The 19,555-nt window shown below is 33.5% G+C and overlaps 1 protein-coding gene across 1 annotated transcript; it reads right to left on the bottom strand.

Annotated features, from left to right (window-relative positions):
- Positions 1 to 321: 321 nt before the first annotated feature.
- On the bottom strand, positions 322 to 8,269 carry LOC112008374 (oleoyl-acyl carrier protein thioesterase, chloroplastic). Its single transcript, XM_065765057.1, has 7 exons — positions 7,793 to 8,269; positions 6,708 to 6,841; positions 6,507 to 6,620; positions 4,196 to 4,291; positions 2,445 to 2,532; positions 2,301 to 2,369; positions 322 to 1,010 (listed from the first exon to the last, which is right to left on the bottom strand). The coding sequence occupies exons 1-7, from the start codon at positions 8,144 to 8,146 to the stop codon at positions 732 to 734; spliced, it is 1,134 nt and encodes a 377-aa protein (XP_065621129.1). The 5' UTR covers positions 8,147 to 8,269; the 3' UTR covers positions 322 to 731.
- Between the last annotated feature and the right edge of the window lie 11,286 nt (positions 8,270 to 19,555).

Raw genomic sequence — 19,555 nt, 5'->3', positions numbered from 1 at the left:
TGACTTATTTAAATTATCCATATAATTAGTCTTATAAAATCCCCAATGTAGTGGGTTAAAGAAGAGACTCTTCCGCTCGATATTTGGGACCAATATAACAGTTACTAACCCATTTGAGCAATGATTTGTTCACAAATCATTTTTTACATATATAAACTTGTGAAAAACACTAATGGTCCGTTTGGATTGAAGGAAAGGGAGGGGGAATAAAATTGATTAGAGTTGATTTAGCACAAAATTAGCTATTTTCAGTCAACTCTACTCTACTCCCCTTCACTCTACCCCCTTCCCCCTTCCATCGAAACAGGTCATAAGGGTCTATTCGCAATGGAATGGAAGCATATCCCTTCCAAGATTATTAAATATCAACAACATACATGGAACATTGAGCTTATAAATATCAAAGAAAAACTAGAAATAAAATACATCAAATGGCTCGTGGAGTCTCTCAAAGCAATCTGTATGCATGATCCAACGGAGTTAGTCTCTAGTGCATCCATTGCAGGCAACTGATGTCTCTGACAACAGATGAGATCCACAATTTCCCGCATTTCCCCTCCCGGTTTACTGTGAGACATCTGTTGTGTGCAATGGATGCATAAGAAACTCTCTCCCTCCAAAGACAATTTTGGAGCAAAATCCATTGAGCTGAAAAGTAAAAAATACACGAGAGGAAAGATTGAATAAGAACCATTGAAAGCAATAAAAAAGTAAAGTCATCTAACTATGTATCATCTTGCATGTTTCTTTCTCCACTCAGTGCGTCCTCGATTTATTTCAAGCCCATCACCTGACACTCTCAGTAAATGTAGAAACTGACGTAAATCTTCATTGTTTTCTGTTGCAGCTATAGACCCATTAGTTCCTTGAATCTTAGAAACCGCTTCGGCATCCTCTACTGGTTCCACACTGGTAAGTGAATCAACTATGTCATCATGTTGGCACTCCCGTCTGTAATCTAAAGTAATAGTTTGCAGTTCATGGCTATCAATGATTTCCTGAGGCAAGCTCTGGTAGAAAAAAAATGTATTACTCAACCAGCTTTATAATATTAACAGGAAGTATCATCAATAACAAAAACATAAGCCAAAATAAGTCACTTAAGAATGATGCAGCGCACAGATATTTTTAGGTGGGTGGGGAAGGCTACAAAGATCCCCCTAAATTCTAATGAATTCAAACCTTTCAACACTCGTACCAATAAAAAGATAATTTTCTATCAGATGTTAATCATTACATTCATATTGATTTCCAAAATTAGAAAGAAATAATTGGATGAACTGGGTCGAATCAGCAATGAATTTGTCATATGTAATAATGTCATCATTAAAAATAACAGTACTTCCTCCTCCCATAATAATGGGTGGAGGGCAAGGTTGTGAGTTCAAAACAGACTAAGAGAGGGTAACTTACTAATAAAACAACAAAATGTGAATAATGCCATCTTTATCTTTCTTTTTCTTTTTCTTTTTTGGGGCTATATAGATGAAATTCATCAAACATGGAAAAAAACATATAAATTACAAGCAAGAATCCCCCTAAGGGCTTCAACTCGACCGCTCTAGAAGAGCAAACAAGTTGGTAGACTGCATACAAGTTTGCCTCCCTTTTAACCCAATGAGAAGTTAAAATTCTACAAAAATCAAACTGTGCAGCTAAGGTCTAGCCTTCGTGAACGATATTCTTTATTTGCTGACTAGCCTTTATAGCATGATGTATCGCTGAATCCATGCATGACTTTGCATTCCCCTCAATGGTCACTTTAGGGAGACCACTTATATAAGGCATATTTATGTAAAGACACTTTATCTAAAGTTTATTACTTTATTTTCCTGATAAGTCTGATATCCTGTTTTTTTTTTTTCAATTGTTGATGAGTAATAAGAAATATTATCACCACCAAGCTTTTTATGTAAAAAGTTTCCCCTTTTAATTTAATTTTAGTTCTTTAATTTGTGGTCCTCCTTTTGAAGAATCAAAAGGAATTCAGAAGCTTGAAAAGGCACTCTCCACCCATATCTGAGAAGTAAAAGCAGTTTTTCAGCCGGAGTTTTTCTTGGTACCATTTATTTCACCCACTTTACAGGGCACCCTACCTGGAAACAAAGGCATGGAATATACCACGGACCTCTCCAACCCTATACAAATTATGGGTGCTGAAGTGCTTTAGAATGTGGCTCCATTGTAAGGATACTTTTAATTAAAAGTCAGTGATTAAAAGAAAAGGGGGGGATTAAGAAGCTTTGGCATCTGTTTAACAAGAATACTGCTAATATTAATAAAAGATGGCTTCAACCAACCTCCAGAACCCATCCAATGTAGGTGACATTATTAACATGCTGGTTCATGTCCAGATCAGCTCTTCTGGGCTGCAAAAAATCAATACTGAGATGTGGGACCTCGAAAAACTGTTCAAATAATTTAGATCAACCAAATGATCTTACCACAAGTCCCAGCTTAGAATGATCAGCAGGATCTTCCAGTTTTGGTATTCTTCTCAAACTACTACTGTTCTCCTCAGGAATTGCTAATCTAGAAAAGCCAAACCGACAAAACATAAAAATTAAAAATATCAAACAAAGTCAATAATGAGAATTAACAGTAGTATAAAATATAGAGATGTTTAGAGATGATCAGAATTTATCAACTTAAGCTATAAGTAATCTATGCACCCCATATTATATTCACCTGGGATGTTTCCAATTATATCTTGTGATGTAACAATATCTACCACAATCTTCAGTTATTTCGTTTCGCATAAAATTAGATCCCCATCTAATCCCTCCCCCACTCTTCCAAAAAAACAAAAAAGAAAAAAGAAAAAGAAAAAGGTCACACAGTCCTTAATGTAGACAATTTCCAGTAACAGAAGAATTTAACAAGAGTAGGTCCTACATGGTATATCAAGAAAAAAATGGCACTGCTTCCATGTTAGTAAAATCTTTTATTACAAGTAAAGCTTTTCAGGCCAAAAAATAAATAAAAACAAAACAAAGGATTGACGATTTATTGTTGCAAGTGATTATTTCAACAATATACCAGGAAAAACCATTGATTTGAGGAAAATTGAGGCCTTACCCAAAAAGAAAGAATATTAAGAGAATGGATTTTTTCTTGGGGGAGGAGTCCAAAACTTAATTCTTGAGCCTTTCAACCTTTCTGAAGTTATGCCCTTTCCATGCATGAAATTCTTTTTTCTTTTTTTGTTATGCTTACTCATAGGATATAAAAATAGTAATGCATGCATTTAAATGTTAGTTTAGGTCTTCCTCTACCTTCTCTTGTTCCATTGACCTAAATCAACTAACTCCTTAATTGGTGAATTAATTACTCTCCTTTGCAAGAGAGCAAATCATATAAAGCAACTCTCATCTTTTTGAGTTTTTTACTTACATAAAACTAAATCATCATTACTTATAAAATAAATAAATAAATAAAAACTCAAAATTTATTAAATGTTATGATAAAACATTATACCTCGCATGACTTAATTTTTTCCAAGCTTCATTAAATGTTACTATAAACATTACACATATATCAATCTCCGTTACTTTTTCAATTTGTTACATGTAAACTCAAGCTTTGTTAAATGTTTGCAATTGTAGAGCAAGATTCAATAACATAGTTGCTCCAGCTCTACACTAACATCTTCTGATATTTTTTAATGTAAAAATATTCAACAACCTTCATTAATAATTTAGTCAGTTTATCATACAAACTTAACTATTTCTCACACTCTTGCTTTAGTTAATTAGATTCCTTATGATTTAATGCATTTCCAACAGTGTACTCTACATTTTCAAAATGCTCTCTCTCAAGCTTGCAAAAGACAATTTATCATGATGAAATTTGGTGCCTCGTACAAACCTACAAAAGAACAGGTAGCACCTTGAACCTATATATTGTAAAACTATCTATTCCCCCAATCTCATTAAATAAATTAGTTTCTATCAAATTTTAATATATTGATGAATATTATCTTATTTACAATGTCCAATCACACATATGACAAAGATGTGAGCAAAAGGGTTTCAACCATCGCACAATAAAAATATGCCAAGCAAAATCATGCCATCTTGCAAGTGTTAATTATGATGAAGCCAATATGCCATGTGAATTACATTTTGTAAACTGTATAAAACCATTTACAAATAAATCAGATATTTTATACCTAGAGAAAACAAGGCATCCTTACCTGGGTTCTCGCGGACAATAAACTAAATATTCATCCCGTACATCATCGCTAACTTTCTGAAGACGTCTGGTGTCTTCATTCATCATCACCCACTTGCTGAAACATAAGGTTCACATGATAAACTTTGACAATGCATCTCAAATCAGATAGACAAAGTTAGAAATAATTGCAAGAATTACTAAGTCAAGTTGTTGAGTTAATCTGACAACAAATGTTTGATAGCTTCCACAAAGGTGATCTTTGAATCAAGATGAGATTGATTAATTAATAAACAGAATTTTTAACCAAAAAAAAAGTGTGCTGGATAATTTAAGCACATTCTGGCACACACCAGACTAGCATAATTTTTGTCAATGGTCAAGAGAAGAATTAAATTTATGAATAATTGTGTTCTAGCAGGATAACCTCTTGATCTATATTTATAGTGGCCTCATTTATTTTCTGATTTGCAAAGAAGCTACTACAGGAAGGAATTGAAATGTTTAATCTTAAGAGTAGAATATATATTATTTCAGAATATTATAGGGAAAGAAAAAATGCAACAAAATACATATAAATCCATGGTTGCTTTTCAATCCCCATAACAGCAGTCACATCCAGTTTTGCAAATGATCTTTTTAGCTAAATTGTTGAGTACTGTAGCTAGGAATCACCACCCCCCCCCCCCCCCCCCCCTAAAAAAAAAAAAAAAAAAAAGGCTCTCCACACCCTGCTCATCATTACTCATTACTATTCAAAATTCTGAAAAATCTACAATAATTGTTAGCCATACCAAGCACTGCATCATATTTTATATGCTACTCTCTCTCTCTCTCTCTCTCTCTCTCTCTCTCATCTGCAAAGTGATCTGCTGATGTTGTTGGCCATTTGGCTTCACCAGTTGTTGGGGGCCAACTTGGACTTGGTATTGTTGGTGGGTGGCAGATCTGGCCATTAGGCTGCTGATTTGGCAGTGGGGTGGCAAATTGGTGTCGTCAAACATTGTAGGCGGAGCCTAGGAGAGGGGCCTAACAGAAGGGGGTGGGAATAGGGGAAGGAGTGAAAAAAGTGATGGAAAGAAAGGAAGAAACATAAAGAATTTATTTGAATATTTAATAGGATGTATGAGAAAATTAAGGGTGGGATGCCAACAACCTTTAGGCCAATCGGCATCATCTCCTAGTGTTTCCAACAAAAACATCTAGGATTTGAAAGCCCCTTGCCCACTTAAAGCGTATTGAAAATGAAGAGTGTGATGTAAGGTGTATTTAAAAAATGGCTAGCTAAAATAAAAAAGTGGGTTTTTTTTTTTGCTAGGTAGAAAAGTGGGTAGTTTCTTCAAAATATGAAAAGATTTTGCAGAACTGGATGTGAATGATCTAATATATGGTTCTATCACAGCAACTTTAGGTAGAAAATCATGTTTATGCGTCACTTTTGGGGGAATTTCACATCAATATAATAAATTAACTTAGCAATAACATAACAGTATGATCAAGTCACTTACCCAGAAAATAAAAATTAAGATAAAGGAAATTATGGACTATAGTGCATTCTTATTCTTCTCCTTCAAAGGCATCTCTAAATTTTTCGGAAATATAAATAATTCTGAAAGCTGGTTGGCAAAGGCCATTTTGGGTGTCATAGGAAAGGAATGGGTCTATTTGGATGGCTACCCCACATTGCTTGATGTGGTATCTCTAGAGAGAGGAATACCCGGTGCTTTGAAGATACAGAGAGATCTATTCCTGATCTAAAACATTTTTCTTTAGAACTTTGTTGGATTATTACGTAGTCAATTCTTTGTTCGATTACTGATTTGAAAGATTTATGTAATTTGCATAATTGATTGTATGGTCCCCAATCATATACTTCATATACTTGGTGACTTGATTTTTTTGTTATTAATGAAACTTTATTACTTATAAAATAAAAATAAAAGGCTATAATGGGTAGTTTGAGCAACAGCTATATGAAATCATGAGATTTATTAACAAAATTGCTTTAAAATTAGAAGACACTGAAATGGAGAAAGAGGGCAGTTTCCCAAAACCACAACAAGAGACTAATTGATACATGAGTTTATAACATACATCAAAATCACCCAGAAGAGCATTCTATAATCATCAAAAAAGTGACACTCAGGACTTGAAAATCATATAAACAAGTGAAATGTGGTTGAATTAGTGATGCATGTGTCAAAAACATTTTCCCCATTTAAGATTATAAAAAAGATTCCTCTCTTTCAATATCGTTGCTTCATTTATTTAACCTTATAAGACTCTTTTGCAAGGGAAAGGACGTAAAAAAGAAAAAGTAGCTTAATATGCACCTTGTTGCTCTTCCAATAACTTGACCAGTAGCATTGTCCTTGAGTATCCAATCTCGTCTGGTTCCAATTCTTCCCTCCCCTTGGCACCAAGTTTCAATTTCAATCACATCACTCCTGTACCACCGACCATGTATCAAAATGGAGTTTATCATGTAAGAATCCCATATTAAACTCACAACATAAAAAAAGAAGAAAACTCACCAAGCTGGGTATTTGTAGATTTCAATGTGCATGCGAGCAGTAACCCATATGAGATGCAGTTTCCTCATTGTAGGGGTGGTTGCAAAGCCGTCTGTTGAAAATCCTACACTCTGTGCATGATTGCATCCAACCTCCTACATCACACAAGGAAATTATTATATTGAAGATCTTTGAGAAGAGCCAATCCTTCAATAAGTTTCATTTAATGTAGAAGGTATCTCTCCCCTGTCCAATAAGATGAAATGAGTAACTGCGTATTGATTTTTTCTCTCTTTTTTTAGCTTTCTGAAAATGAAAACCAACTTTTCATTCACAATATGGGTAGCTTCAAAAGCAATGGAACCATAACTTCTGAATTACCAATTTTCCATTTATTAATCTCTAGATATTGAACTAATCAGCAGGCCCCTAACTAAGAGTTACTGAGAATTCAATGCTCACTGACAATTTCTTGATCCAAATCAGAGATATTAAGACAAAAGAATTCAAATTCCAGCATGGTAGCATTCAAATCAATATAGAGACTAGTGCCTAAAAAGCATGCATCTTGCCACAGAGTGGAATGTTTTCAGAGCACAGTGACCAGCCTAAGCAAGTCAACAACAAAGCCATGCAACATGACTCAGGCGCTAAAATTCAGAAATCTACATGACAAAGAAATGGACAGTGACACAGAGATTTACAACGCACCCAATTGCTAAAAATCCAATATTTGCTAACACACACATTTAAAAAAAAAAAATTAGATCTTTACGGATACAAATGAGAGAAAATAGTAAAACCAACAATAAGATAAAATCCCATGAAAAAACTTGCTTACAATCTTGAAAATTCAAAACAATCAGTAGCAAATGCATGTAACAGAGAACAAAACAATCACAATCAATCCCAGACATCCAAAACCGACAATACCCAGTTGAGAAAATCCGACAAAAATGTTAGAACAAGTTGCAAATGCACGTCAAAGAGACCCAGAACCCACAAATCCCACCGATAAACCCATTAACAAAAACCCAAAATTGAATCAATTCAAAGTAAAATTCTTTAAAAAGAACAAAAACACAATGTGGGAATTTCGAAAGAACCTGCAAGAGATTAGCAATGGTTTCAACAGTGGCAGTTTTGTTAATCCCAACTTCATAGCATCTCACTATGAATCTCTCCTTATAAGACAATCCATCCTCCGTCAAGCTCCCAAGTCTCAAACGGTCCGCCAGAGTCCCCGACACTGACCCTGACCCTGGCCCTGACCCGGATCCGATTACCCGGTCAGACACCACAGCCATAATTGGACCTTTGTACGAAGAACCAGAACCAGAGCCTAAAACGACGGCATTTCTCCGATGCCCACGTGTCAAAATGGGCCCACGGCCCATAAACCCACATTGGGTTATCGCTTGGCTTTGGTCACTCAACACATTGCACGAGACCTTCAACATTTTACTCTCTCTTTTCGTACGCACACAAAGTGTTTGTGTTTTTGTGTGAAAGAGAGAGAGAGAGAGAGTGTGCGTGAGAGAGAGACAGTGTGCGTTTGTTTTTTTTTTCTAATGATTTTTTTTTGGGTCTCTGACTCTGTGTTTTAAAAGGTTTGGTCGATGAAACCGAGGAGAAAGGAGTCGGAGAGAGGAAAATGCCACTGGGGTTGGTGGGAAATAACGAGGATGCCATTCACTAAACTGTACTTGAAATCTGCGTGTTGGGATTTAAAATTTTAAATAGACAAAGCGAGACAAGTGGAGATGGAACCGTCTCTATAAGCAAAGGCACCCCACCACCAGCACCAAGTACGTATTGCTTGCCTTTGTGATGTAGCGGACCCCTATCCTCTTATCGCAACTGCCAGCAAATCAAATTTTTGTACCAGAGAATAAATAGTAATTTTTATTTTTTATTTACTAACTTTTTTTAAATACACTCTTTAACATATTCTTTATCATATTTTTTATCTCATTTAAATATTATTTTATTTATTTATTATTTATTCTTTTTTTAACAATTACACATATTTTAACATTTTTTATTCAACACCTGATTATTATAATTAAAAAAAATTAAAAATGAACAATAGCCTATCAGATTTGATGAGCTACTATTCATGAGCTAAAAAAAATTTAGAGTTTAGAGAATCTATTAAAGACCATATTTTGGTCTCATTCTCTATAATAGAGAATACTTTGCCTTTAACTATACCATTAGAGATGCTCTTAGGCTTTCTAACAAAGTCCTTTGCTCTAGCAAATAAATAATGTTAGGGATACATAATTTGTCACAATATTATGCCACAATTCACCATGCAATTGGTAAAAGTGTGCCTCATATGACTCATCATTACATATTTACTAATCACAACTCGTCAAATAGTAAGTTGTGACAAATTATGTGTCCCTAACATTATTCCTCATAAATTATACCATCTTTATGGACTACATCACTTTTGCTCAATAGTCTACTATTTTGCTAAAATACTCCAACTAATTTAAAATTATTGAATTAATTAATGATTTAAAAAAAAAAAAGTTAAACAGAAAATTTCTCCTCTCGCAGCCACCCATTACTCTGAGGACTAATAGTCAGTCACTCTCACTCTTAAACCAATCAGTCAGCCACCCTTTCTAATCTCTTAGGGTACAACTAACCTCTTTTTTTCTTTTTTCTTTTTTTTTTTTATAGGAACTAGCCACTTGTTTTGTCTTCTCAAATATGCCTCTTTAATTTCAAATTTGACGTTTCTCCCAAAAAAAAAAAATCAAATTTGACTTATAGTGTTGAGAATTAATTTAGCTGTAATTATTAGCTAAATTTCAGCTTCAAGTTTTGGTGTTGAGAGCTAACTTAATTGTAATTATTAGCTAGTCTATTTCTTAGTAGAGTTTTGACTTTTGGTGTTGAGAGCCAGCTTAATTATAACTATTAGCTAGTTTAGTTGTTAGTAGAGCTTCCACTTATGGCGTTGACAGCCAACCTAGCTAGTGTTTTGCAATAGTAGTGGCGAAGCCAAGATTTTAGTTTTTTTTTGGGGGGGGGGGTGGGGAAGGTTATGAAAAAGAAATTAATCTAAAAAAAAAAAATTAGTTTGTATCAATAAAAATAAATAAATAAATAATAAATAATAAAGATAATCAATTCATATTAAATAAAAATTAATTGAAGAGATTAATCAATGTATTTATCTACAATTCAAGAAATTAATCAATGTACTAAAATAAACTGTGAGATTAACCCAATATATAAAAAGTGTCAAAACTATAACAATATATTTAAAATGTTTGTATAATGACTCAGTGGGGCATCGGCTATAGACCTGCTGCTTGAAGTTGAAGTGGTGAGAAATTTTAAACTTGGTTTAGTAGAAGATTATTTTAATTAAAAAGGGACTTAATTAAGAAATTAAGTGATATGAGGAAAAAAAAAAAAAAACGTTTTGACTGGCTTAAAAAACACTCTGTTTTTGGACCAAGAAACAGAGCATTGCTCCTAACATGAAAGGCAATTTACCCCTCCCTTTAAAACAGTAGGTAGATGATAAATATATTGATCTTTTTAACATGCAGGTCAATTTAAAAGCCAAGTTACTAAACGAAAAAGGTTGATTGACTATTTTGTGAGTTTACTTGATCAAGTCCAATGATCGAAATAAATAGTTAAAACGCTAGTGTTTTGGAGACCTTTGGCACTTGAAAGAGGTAAGAGATGGATAAATATTAAATAACATTACCCCATGCTATTATATATTTAAAGTTCAGCATGAAAAAGGTTAAAAAAGAAAAAAAAAATTCCCTTTAGAGATCAGTGGGCACAAGAGAGAGAATTTGGGCTTGTTTGGTATGTCTGTTTAAACAACAATTTTTAATTTTTTTTGGAAGTACATTTGAATGAAAAAGTGTGTAGAAATACGTGTAATGTTGTTTAAAAACTTTAAAACATGTATTTAAACAAGTCTACCAAACAACCCCAAATGTTTATAGGGAATGTGGATCAAAATTATGGGTAGTCTCTTTGGATTTTGAACCTAATAACTCACTTGATTAAAAAAAAAAAAAATTAAATGGCCATATAGCGCAAAATTGAGAATCTTATTGAATTTTTTTAGCTTTGGCTTTATAAAGTTTATATGTAGATTTACAACCACATCATAAGTCTAGGCAATGTCCATAGACATAAATTATTATTATTATTATTATTTTTTTTTTACGATATTAATGTGACAAATTGATATTTACTCATTTGTAACATGAGATAGTTATTAATTTTTGAAAATCTTTGATATTTCGTAAGAATAAAGAATATAAAAGATATAATGTAATTACGTAATCAACAGTTGGATATGGCATAAAATAAGAAAAAAGCATCCAACAAAACATTTTTTAAAATGTGTAACATTAACAAATAGTGTGTAACATAATCCTTGCTTGCATTTTACTCATTGTTATTAACGGTGCTACATTTTCAATACCAAAATTCCACACTCGTGATTGACTAGTGCAAGGACTTCTTCTTAGTCTTCCAAAGATTGCTTCGAATCTTCAAGCTATTTCTAGTCTTTGTCGGCGTAACTTACGGTGGCAAAGCAAAGAGAAATGACGAGATCGCGAAGACCTGTCCATCTCAATGTTGCACCAAATCTTTGCCCACAGAACACTTCAACTGTTTCTGATTCAACAGAATTGCAATAGCTTCCAACAATAAGTAGGTCCAGGTGCAGTTGAAATTGGCGGATTCATCAATGGATATGATAGGAAAACAAATAGCTCACGTATACAGGTCAACTTTTTTGTTTTTTTGGTTTCTTGCCAAGTTAGAATTTATTATATGAATGTGTAATAATGCAGGACAAATTTCGTCCAGTCATGCATATACACTCACCACATTATCAACAATACCTTTATTAACAATACCTTTATTAGAAAGAATAGCTTATTAACTGGATTCATCTCCATCTTTCTACTCATTTTGTTCATCTTGTTCATTATCAAACTTATCAAGATTTTTATCAATTTTTAACAATAACAATTCTTGTTTAAGATTGTTGTTATCACTTTTAATGCTTTTAAATTCATGTTTTAATTCACTTATCTCTTGTTTAGCAACATTAATTTCATGTTGAAGATCATTAACAGTTAAATCTTTGGATTTTTTTATTATTAAATCTTTCCAAAGTTTCTTTAAAACTTATCGTTGATTTTAGTTTTTTACTAATTTAGTCTTTTATTAAGTTTTTCTTGAGCTTATCCAAATATTCTTTTTGTAATTCATGGTTTTCAATTTGACTTATCAATTTAATCAATAAACTTTCATTTTCTTCACTTTTGGTGAGAACATTAATAGATTTAATAACATTACAACAGGAATCTCGACAACCAATTTTAACATTGGGTGCATCAGAAGAATAATCAATAGATTGATAATAGGAATCAAACGAGGAAGAAAAATCATCTTCCAATGAATTAGACGAATTGTTTGATTCAAGGGTTTTGAATAATTCTTCTTGATCTTTATCATCAATATTTAACATGTTAAACTTATTCTTTAGCTTGCCGGGTTTTTGTTTGCAATCTTTATGTAATGTCGAGGTTTACCACAGTTAAAACATTTTCCTTTTCCTGGTCTTTGTTTATCATATTTTTTAGAAACATTTTTCATTTTAGCATTAAAATCATTTGGTTTAACAAAATCAGTTCTGTATTTTTTATATTTTTTATGGCTATAATTCTTGTGAACTTTATCATGATTTTTCCCTTTTTGCTTGGAAGGAGCAATAGGGGGCAAACCATATTGTTCACAAAAATTACCCATTTCATATTTAGCTTTTCTTTTATTCTTTAATTGGTATTTTAACAGTTTTTCATCATTACACATATTAATACCAAGTTTTTTAATAGTGCTTAAAATATCACCATAAGTTAAGTTATCATAATCAATAGAATCATTTTTAACAATTAACTCTTGTTTTACCTTATGAGCAAAGATAGGAGGCAGACCATCAATAAACTTTTCTTTCCAATAAGACTTGTAACAATCTTTCTGCAGCATTACTCTGAAAATGAAAACATTTTGATACCTTCTGTAATCAGACATAGTAGGACATTCAAATTATTCAGATAATCAGAAATTCGAGATGAAACATTAGATGGAGTATCAACAAAATGTTTGAGAATAGTATAGACCAAGGTATTAACACCATCAGGGATACCTTGACCAATACTTTCATCAAAAATAGGGATACCTTCATCATTCTTTTTAACAGCATGTTTAATAGAGTCTCTGGAATCTTCTGTGAAATATGAATCCCACCATCCACGAAAAGTGCCAGAAAAACTAGTAGCAAGAAGGTCAACAATTTCAAGGTGGTCAAGATTATGGTTATTAATATAAGCAATTCCAACCGTAGACATATGACCCATTTTATTAATTATCTCTTGTTCAGACAAACCATCAATATTCCATTCATAAATTTTATCAGCACAAACATAAAATTGGGTTTGAAAATATCTTTCTTCAAACTGCATATCAGGAGAAGTAGGTTTGGAATACCAATTTTTTGTAAAAGACACAAGTTTGGAATTTCCAACAAATCTTTTAATTTCTGGTAAATCATCGTCATAAACCTTTTTTACAGAAACAGAAGATATTGTATCAGAATCTGTATTTTCTTCAGAAACAATTTCTTTTTCATTTCTTGAAATAGTCTGAGTAGCACTTGTAAAAATACCCTCAGTTTTAACCTTTAAATCAGAAAGTATTTTCTCAACAATGTCAAGAGTTTTAGCTTGGGAGGTTTTAAATTTTAATTTTCCATCTTGACTGTGTAAATTAATCAAAGGTTTCTTAGTTTTTGAAACAGGAGATTTTTCAACAATTTTTTCTTCAATACAGTCAAGCTGTTGACAAATAATATGCAAAGATTCATTAGTAAAATTGTTTTGTTCAATAATACTAATAATAGGGGTTTGATCATCAGCAATTTTGAAAGAGAAGGCCTTAACATTAGTCTTTTGACAGGTTATCAAAACTGTCTCAAGAGGTGGATGGCTAGACCTAACAATGGTTTTATCTTCTTTAACAAAATTTGATTTCTTTATTACATTCAAATGATTTTTTGAAACTTCATCCTTTGGAACATAACAGTTTTCAAGGAAATCAAAAAACAAAATATGTTTTTTTAATTGATTCATTTTTTCTTTCCATTTCCTTTTAACATGATCTTTTTTAGACTGAGGAAAAGTACTTTGGTAATATTTTCTTTTATCTCTATTTTTTGTAGAAATAAATTCATTATACAGGGAAACCATATCCATTTCAAAGCTTTCATTCAAAACATTCAAAACTCTTAATAGACTTTGGAAAACAAGGTTTTCAATAGGAGGAAAATCATAATCAAATGGACAAACAGATCTAGTGTCCTCTTCTTCTTCATTAGCAGTTTTGCCATATGGAGAAGAAGTTTCAGGCTTAGTAGAACAGAAAACAGTGCTAACTTGGGAGTTGCCACTTGAAACTCCTTTTAGCCTTAAATCAGGTTTTTCAAAAGTCTTTTACAAAAATTCATTGAGATATTGATCTCTTTTTGAAATAATTTCAGATTCAGCAAAGGAATGTCTTCCTTCGTTGATCCTCAAGGGTTTATTGTTTTGAAAACTTATTTTAACAGTATCATCAAGATATTGTTGAATATGTGTGAGATCTAACTCATAAAACACAGGTTTAGCAAGAGGGGATTCTTGTTCCAACAACCATTCAGTGGGGAGTTCAACATCTTGCCATTGAATCATACTTGGAACTTGGATTTTAGCATCAGAAGTTGAACATTTAATTAACATGGTTTTACCAGAAGGTTCTCTATTAATCTTAGCACCAGGGTTCAATTTAGTACCCAAAAGTCTATAATAAATACGATAAATCAAAGCAAAAGGCTTACTGCCTTCTTCCATGTGATAACCAGAGATGAAGTAATATTCAAAGTTAAAGCTTTAACAAGATTAGAATCATCCAAAACAAGAGTAATATTAGGATAACAGTTGAAATATACAGGACTATCATACAAAGAAGCAATAATCATACCAATAATGCTATCTTTAAAGTTCTTAAATCTAGCATCTCTTAAACATATGATAACAGAAGCATTTATACTAGTAAGTGGCTTAACAGAAACTTGAACCATACCAATATGCAAATTGTATGTTTCTAGACCCCTTAAAACACAGCCAAATTAACCTAGTTAACAAGCCAAGTTATTATTTAATTCAAATTCTAGATCTAGGTTATCATAATCAAAAAATCATATCATGTATAGCAGCAGAAAAAATAAATAACACAAAGATATGATGACTCAGGAAAACCAAACCGGTAAAAAACCTAGGGATGATTTAACCTAGCTATCCTCAAGGTAAACTTGAATCCACTATAGAAAGAATCGAAATTTTACAATAGAATTTAAACCACTAACATTTTATTGCTACCCACCAGTAGAAACCTATTGACACGACCACGTGTAAGCTCTGAGACCACAAACTTCTTCTTTCTTGAATTCTCCAGCAAGTACAAGCACACCCACTTGTGTATCTTTAAGTTCTCATGGCAGTAACTGAATGATCATCAAGTTCTTGAAGAAATCTTCTTTTGATAATCCTAAGCTTGTGTGAAGGAAATCTTTTCACAGATCTCACAAGAAATTCACACAAACAACAATATGAGCAACAAAGACCTTAGAGAGATTTGAGTACAAAACCCTAGATACAAAAGAGACACTCTCTTCTCTCTCTGAAAAGTCTCTTAAAAACATGTTTAGGGTTTCCTTTATATAATGGGAGAAGTAGATCTGAAACCCTAATCCTTAATAGGCTTGGGCTGAGTTGGAAATTTTGCAGAAAAAACATTCTGCTCGAGATTCGATTGATCGAGCCAAAGCTTCAATCGATTGAGCCAGGCTGAAATGCACACTAACTTCTGCATCAGCTCAATTCTAACTTTACATAAAAGAACCAACTTTGAGCAAGTCTAAACAAGACTAAATAACCTGTTTTGATCATGGTTTGCCAACAATACACATTAGAGTTCTAAATACATGAAATCCTAAGTCTTTAGAACCTAACACAAATAACTGAATTTTTTAACAATAAACTCTTTAATATTTCTTTTAGAAAACAAACTACATTTTTCATGAGTTTTAGAAATAGAAAATGTTTGTTCAACAGTTCTGGCTTTGTAAGTGGGATGAAAAGTAGTTTCAGCCCAACTAGTTTTGTAAATAGTTTTAGTATCAACTTTAGAAATGTTCCATTTCTGGAAATCAGGGAGCTCATGTTCTTCAACAGTGTGATCTTCTTCATTTACAATACCAGGAGGACAACTAGTCCTAGAGCTAACAAAGGAATTGGATCTCCACAACCTATCCATACTATCCTAGGTTTAACACTCAATTATCATGTTTTCTTAACACCGTTGCATTTTGTAACACATACCCTAAGCAACCCTATACCTCTCATGCCTTACATGCCCTCTTTGGCTCAAACAGGCCTTACTGTTCTGTTCTAGGAATTCATTTTACGACTAGGGTGGTGCCAACGACAGTAGGAAAGGAACACAACAAATGAGTATCAAAGTTTTGGGTAGACACAGACAGAAAGACAAATAACACAACAACACTATCACCAGCCAGAAAAGAGATGGCTCTGATGCCACAAAAGGGGAAGGGGACACAACGCCTTTAAAGCCATCTCTTTTCTGGTTGGTGATAGTGTTGTTGTGTTCTCTGTCTTTTTGTTTGTGTCTACCCGAAACTTTGATACTCCTTTGTTGTGTTCCCTTCTTACCATCGTTGGCGCCACCCTAGTCGTAAAGTGAATTCTCAAAATTGAACAGTAAGGCCTGTTTGAGCCAAGAAGGGCGTGTAGGGCATGAGAGGTATAGGGTTGCTAAACTATGTTGCTAATTTTTACAAGGATATGAAGAGACAATGTAAACCCCTTTTTGATCGGTTACAAAGTAATCCTCCTCCCTAGTCTGATGTCCATACTTCCCTTGTTAAATAGATCAAGTCTCATGTTAAGACATTGCCCTGTCTTAGTATTCCTACTGTTGTTGCTTTCAAAATTGTTGAAACCAATGCCTTCGACATTGGTTATGGTGGTATTCTGAAACAAAGAGTTTCCCCAGAGTCATCTGAACAAATTGTCCGTTTCTATTTTGGAATCTAGAATAATGCACAGCTAAACTATAGTATTATTAAAAATGAAATTTTATCTATAATGCTGTGTATTTCAAAATTTCAAAGTGATTTATTAAACCAAAAGTTTTTGTTACGAATTGATTGCAAAAGTGCTAAATATGTTATTGAGAAAGATGTTGAAAATATTGCTTCAAAACATATTTTTGCTAGATGGCAAGCTATTTTAAGCATTTTTTATTTTGATATTGAATATATTAAAGGAACTCAAAACGTTATCCTTGATTTCCTTACTCGTGAATTTCTGCAGTGTCACCATGGCAAGTAGGCGATCCAAAGACAAAAGCCCAGCCACTGATAAACCACTTGTTAAAAAAGAACCTGTTTCTTCCCTAGAAATTGTTAACCGATTCACCCCCTTAGGTACCATCCCTAAGCCCAAATATTCCTCTGTCTTAGCCTCTTCCTATGATCCTTATGCCTTAACAAGTGTTTCCCAACTTATTAAAACTGTTTATCCCAAAGCTTCCAATGCTTCACAATATTTTAAAAAACAATCTGTTCAAAACCTGTTTTCTATTGAGTCTAATAGGGCTTCTATTACTGACCCTTTTAGGCTTGCTACTAGCTATTTTCCCCCACAATTTCATTGGATCCCTGAGCACTGTCAAAAGAATGTGCAATACTATTCTGACATCCTGTGTCATGAGAACTCCATCACTATTAAAGCCATAAAAGACAAAGCTAACAGTGCTAAGATTATTTATCACAGTGTTTTCTTGAATCACATTATTTCTGAAGAAATGTGGGGTCCCAACCTTGCCTCCACAAGAATGATGCCAACTTCCCCTGTTCCATATTCATATCATGATTATCTCACTACCTGGTTCAGATTCATGCTTCACCAAAATTAAAATATGTCTCATTCATGGTTTGTTAATTTTCATAAGGATTTCAATTCTGATTTCCCCCTCTAGTTCATCCTCTGGTGGACCCAGTTTGGCTTAACTGTTGAAATATTCCCAGAACCATTAATGAATTCTTTCGCTTATTTCAAAAGTGTGTTCAAAGTTGATTCCTATGGTGCTAATTTCCCCCCTTTTCTCCATTTCATTAAAAAATACAAGGTTCCTTGGATCCTGAAATGGCAATATGACAAGGAAGGCGATGTTCTCACCCATCGCTGGTATGTTAAGTGGTGGGATAAGTTCCCTTACACACAATCAATTATTAACAATTTCACCAGCGAATTCTCATCCCCAAGTGCTTCTCCAGCGTTAAGAATCACTACCCCAGTGCAAAAAGTTGAACTGGCTGATGCACCTGCTTCCACATCCGCTAAAACTGTTAAACCTTCTACTAAGCCTAGAAAGAAGGGTTCTCCTTTGGATGAAATTCGCAGGGACCCTGATGCTCCATATGCTCTCATCAAGATGATATCAAAAGAAAAAGAAGCTGCTGACTCAAACGATGAACGATCCTCTGAAGCTTCTGTTACAAAAGACCCTTATTACCCCCACAATCAAGAGTGGTTTGGTCATGATGAAGAAGATGCTGATGATTTAGCAAAGGATTGATTGCTTGATTCACCCTATTTGTCTGGCTTGCACAACGGCCAAAATGCTACAATGTTTACCCCTGGTGAAGTTCCACTATTGCATTACATTGCAAATGATGGTGTTTTGAAAAAGAGATTCCCCACGCTTTTAATCAATCCAACCCTACTTTCGGCAAAATTTGGACAAGGCTCTTGCTGCTGAAAATTTGAGATAAAAAGTGAAAAATAATATTCACTTTTTACTATTCACAGTTACTATTCACTATTCACTTTTACTGTTCATGGTACTGTTCACTCTGAAATTTTTTTTCTATTTAAGGGGGATTGTCCCTTAAGTTTGAGTCAGAAGTTGGAGTGGAGAAGTCTTAGTTAGAAGTTTTTCTAGAGCTAGCCTTCTCTCCTTTAGAATTTCCACCACTACACTACTTCCCATTTCCTTACAAAGCCTGTAACTAGGACTAGTTCAAGCCTTGTAACTATTAAACTGTTAAGATCTTCTAACTACTGTAAGTACTATGTTCTATTTTCAATGATAACTACTTTCAGTATTCTGTTTCATATACTTGTTGCTACCGCCTTCTTGGATGGTTCTATACTTTAAACTGTTTTGATATATATTGCTTGGCTGGTTCTACCGCCTTATTATTGTTCTAAATTACTTTGATTATATTTGCACTACCGCCTTTTTGGCTGGTTTTACTTTGCTTACTCTACTTTCAATATATTATTACTGTGGTTCCACCTTCAATGCTGTGTCCCTTCCCCCTTTGTGGTATATATATATTTATATATATACAAAAGCCCAAAATATTAGCCCAACAACAAAAATTACTAATAGGTGATAGCAAAGCTAAAAAGAATTTGAGACTAATCAACCAATTTTACTAAAAACAAACAACTTAGCCATTCAAAAAACTTCAAACAAAATAATTTTATCCCTACCAACAAAAAACACGCTCAACACACATAAAAATAAAAATAATAATAACAATAAAAGAAAACCTTTGTTGGCTAAGTAAAAAAGCTAAAAGCCAAAGCCACCGCATGTAGCTAACAATAAAATCACCCCCCTTAACTTCAAGTCCTGCCTCCATCCCTGTCAATGTTGGCTTTATATGTAGATTT

The sequence above is a fragment of the Quercus suber genome, unplaced genomic scaffold (genome assembly GCF_002906115.3).
Source record: "Quercus suber isolate HL8 unplaced genomic scaffold, Cork oak 2.0 scaffold_603, whole genome shotgun sequence".
Lineage (NCBI taxonomy): Eukaryota > Viridiplantae > Streptophyta > Magnoliopsida > Fagales > Fagaceae > Quercus > Quercus suber.
Note: the sequence above shows the minus strand (reverse complement) of the source record. Positions and strands in the feature narration are given on the sequence as shown.

Excerpts from the sequence above, each read along its gene's own strand:
- LOC112008374 (XM_065765057.1), bottom strand. The coding sequence starts at position 8,146 with ATGTTGAAGGTCTCGTGCAATGTGTTGAGTGACCAAAGCCAAGCGATA. Across the intron at positions 6,621-6,707 it reads ATCTACAAATACCCAGCTTG|GAGTGATGTGATTGAAATTG; the intron begins GTGAGTTTTCTT and ends TCGGTGGTACAG. Across the intron at positions 2,370-2,444 it reads ATTCTAAGCTGGGACTTGTG|CCCAGAAGAGCTGATCTGGA; the intron begins GTAAGATCATTT and ends GATTTTTTGCAG.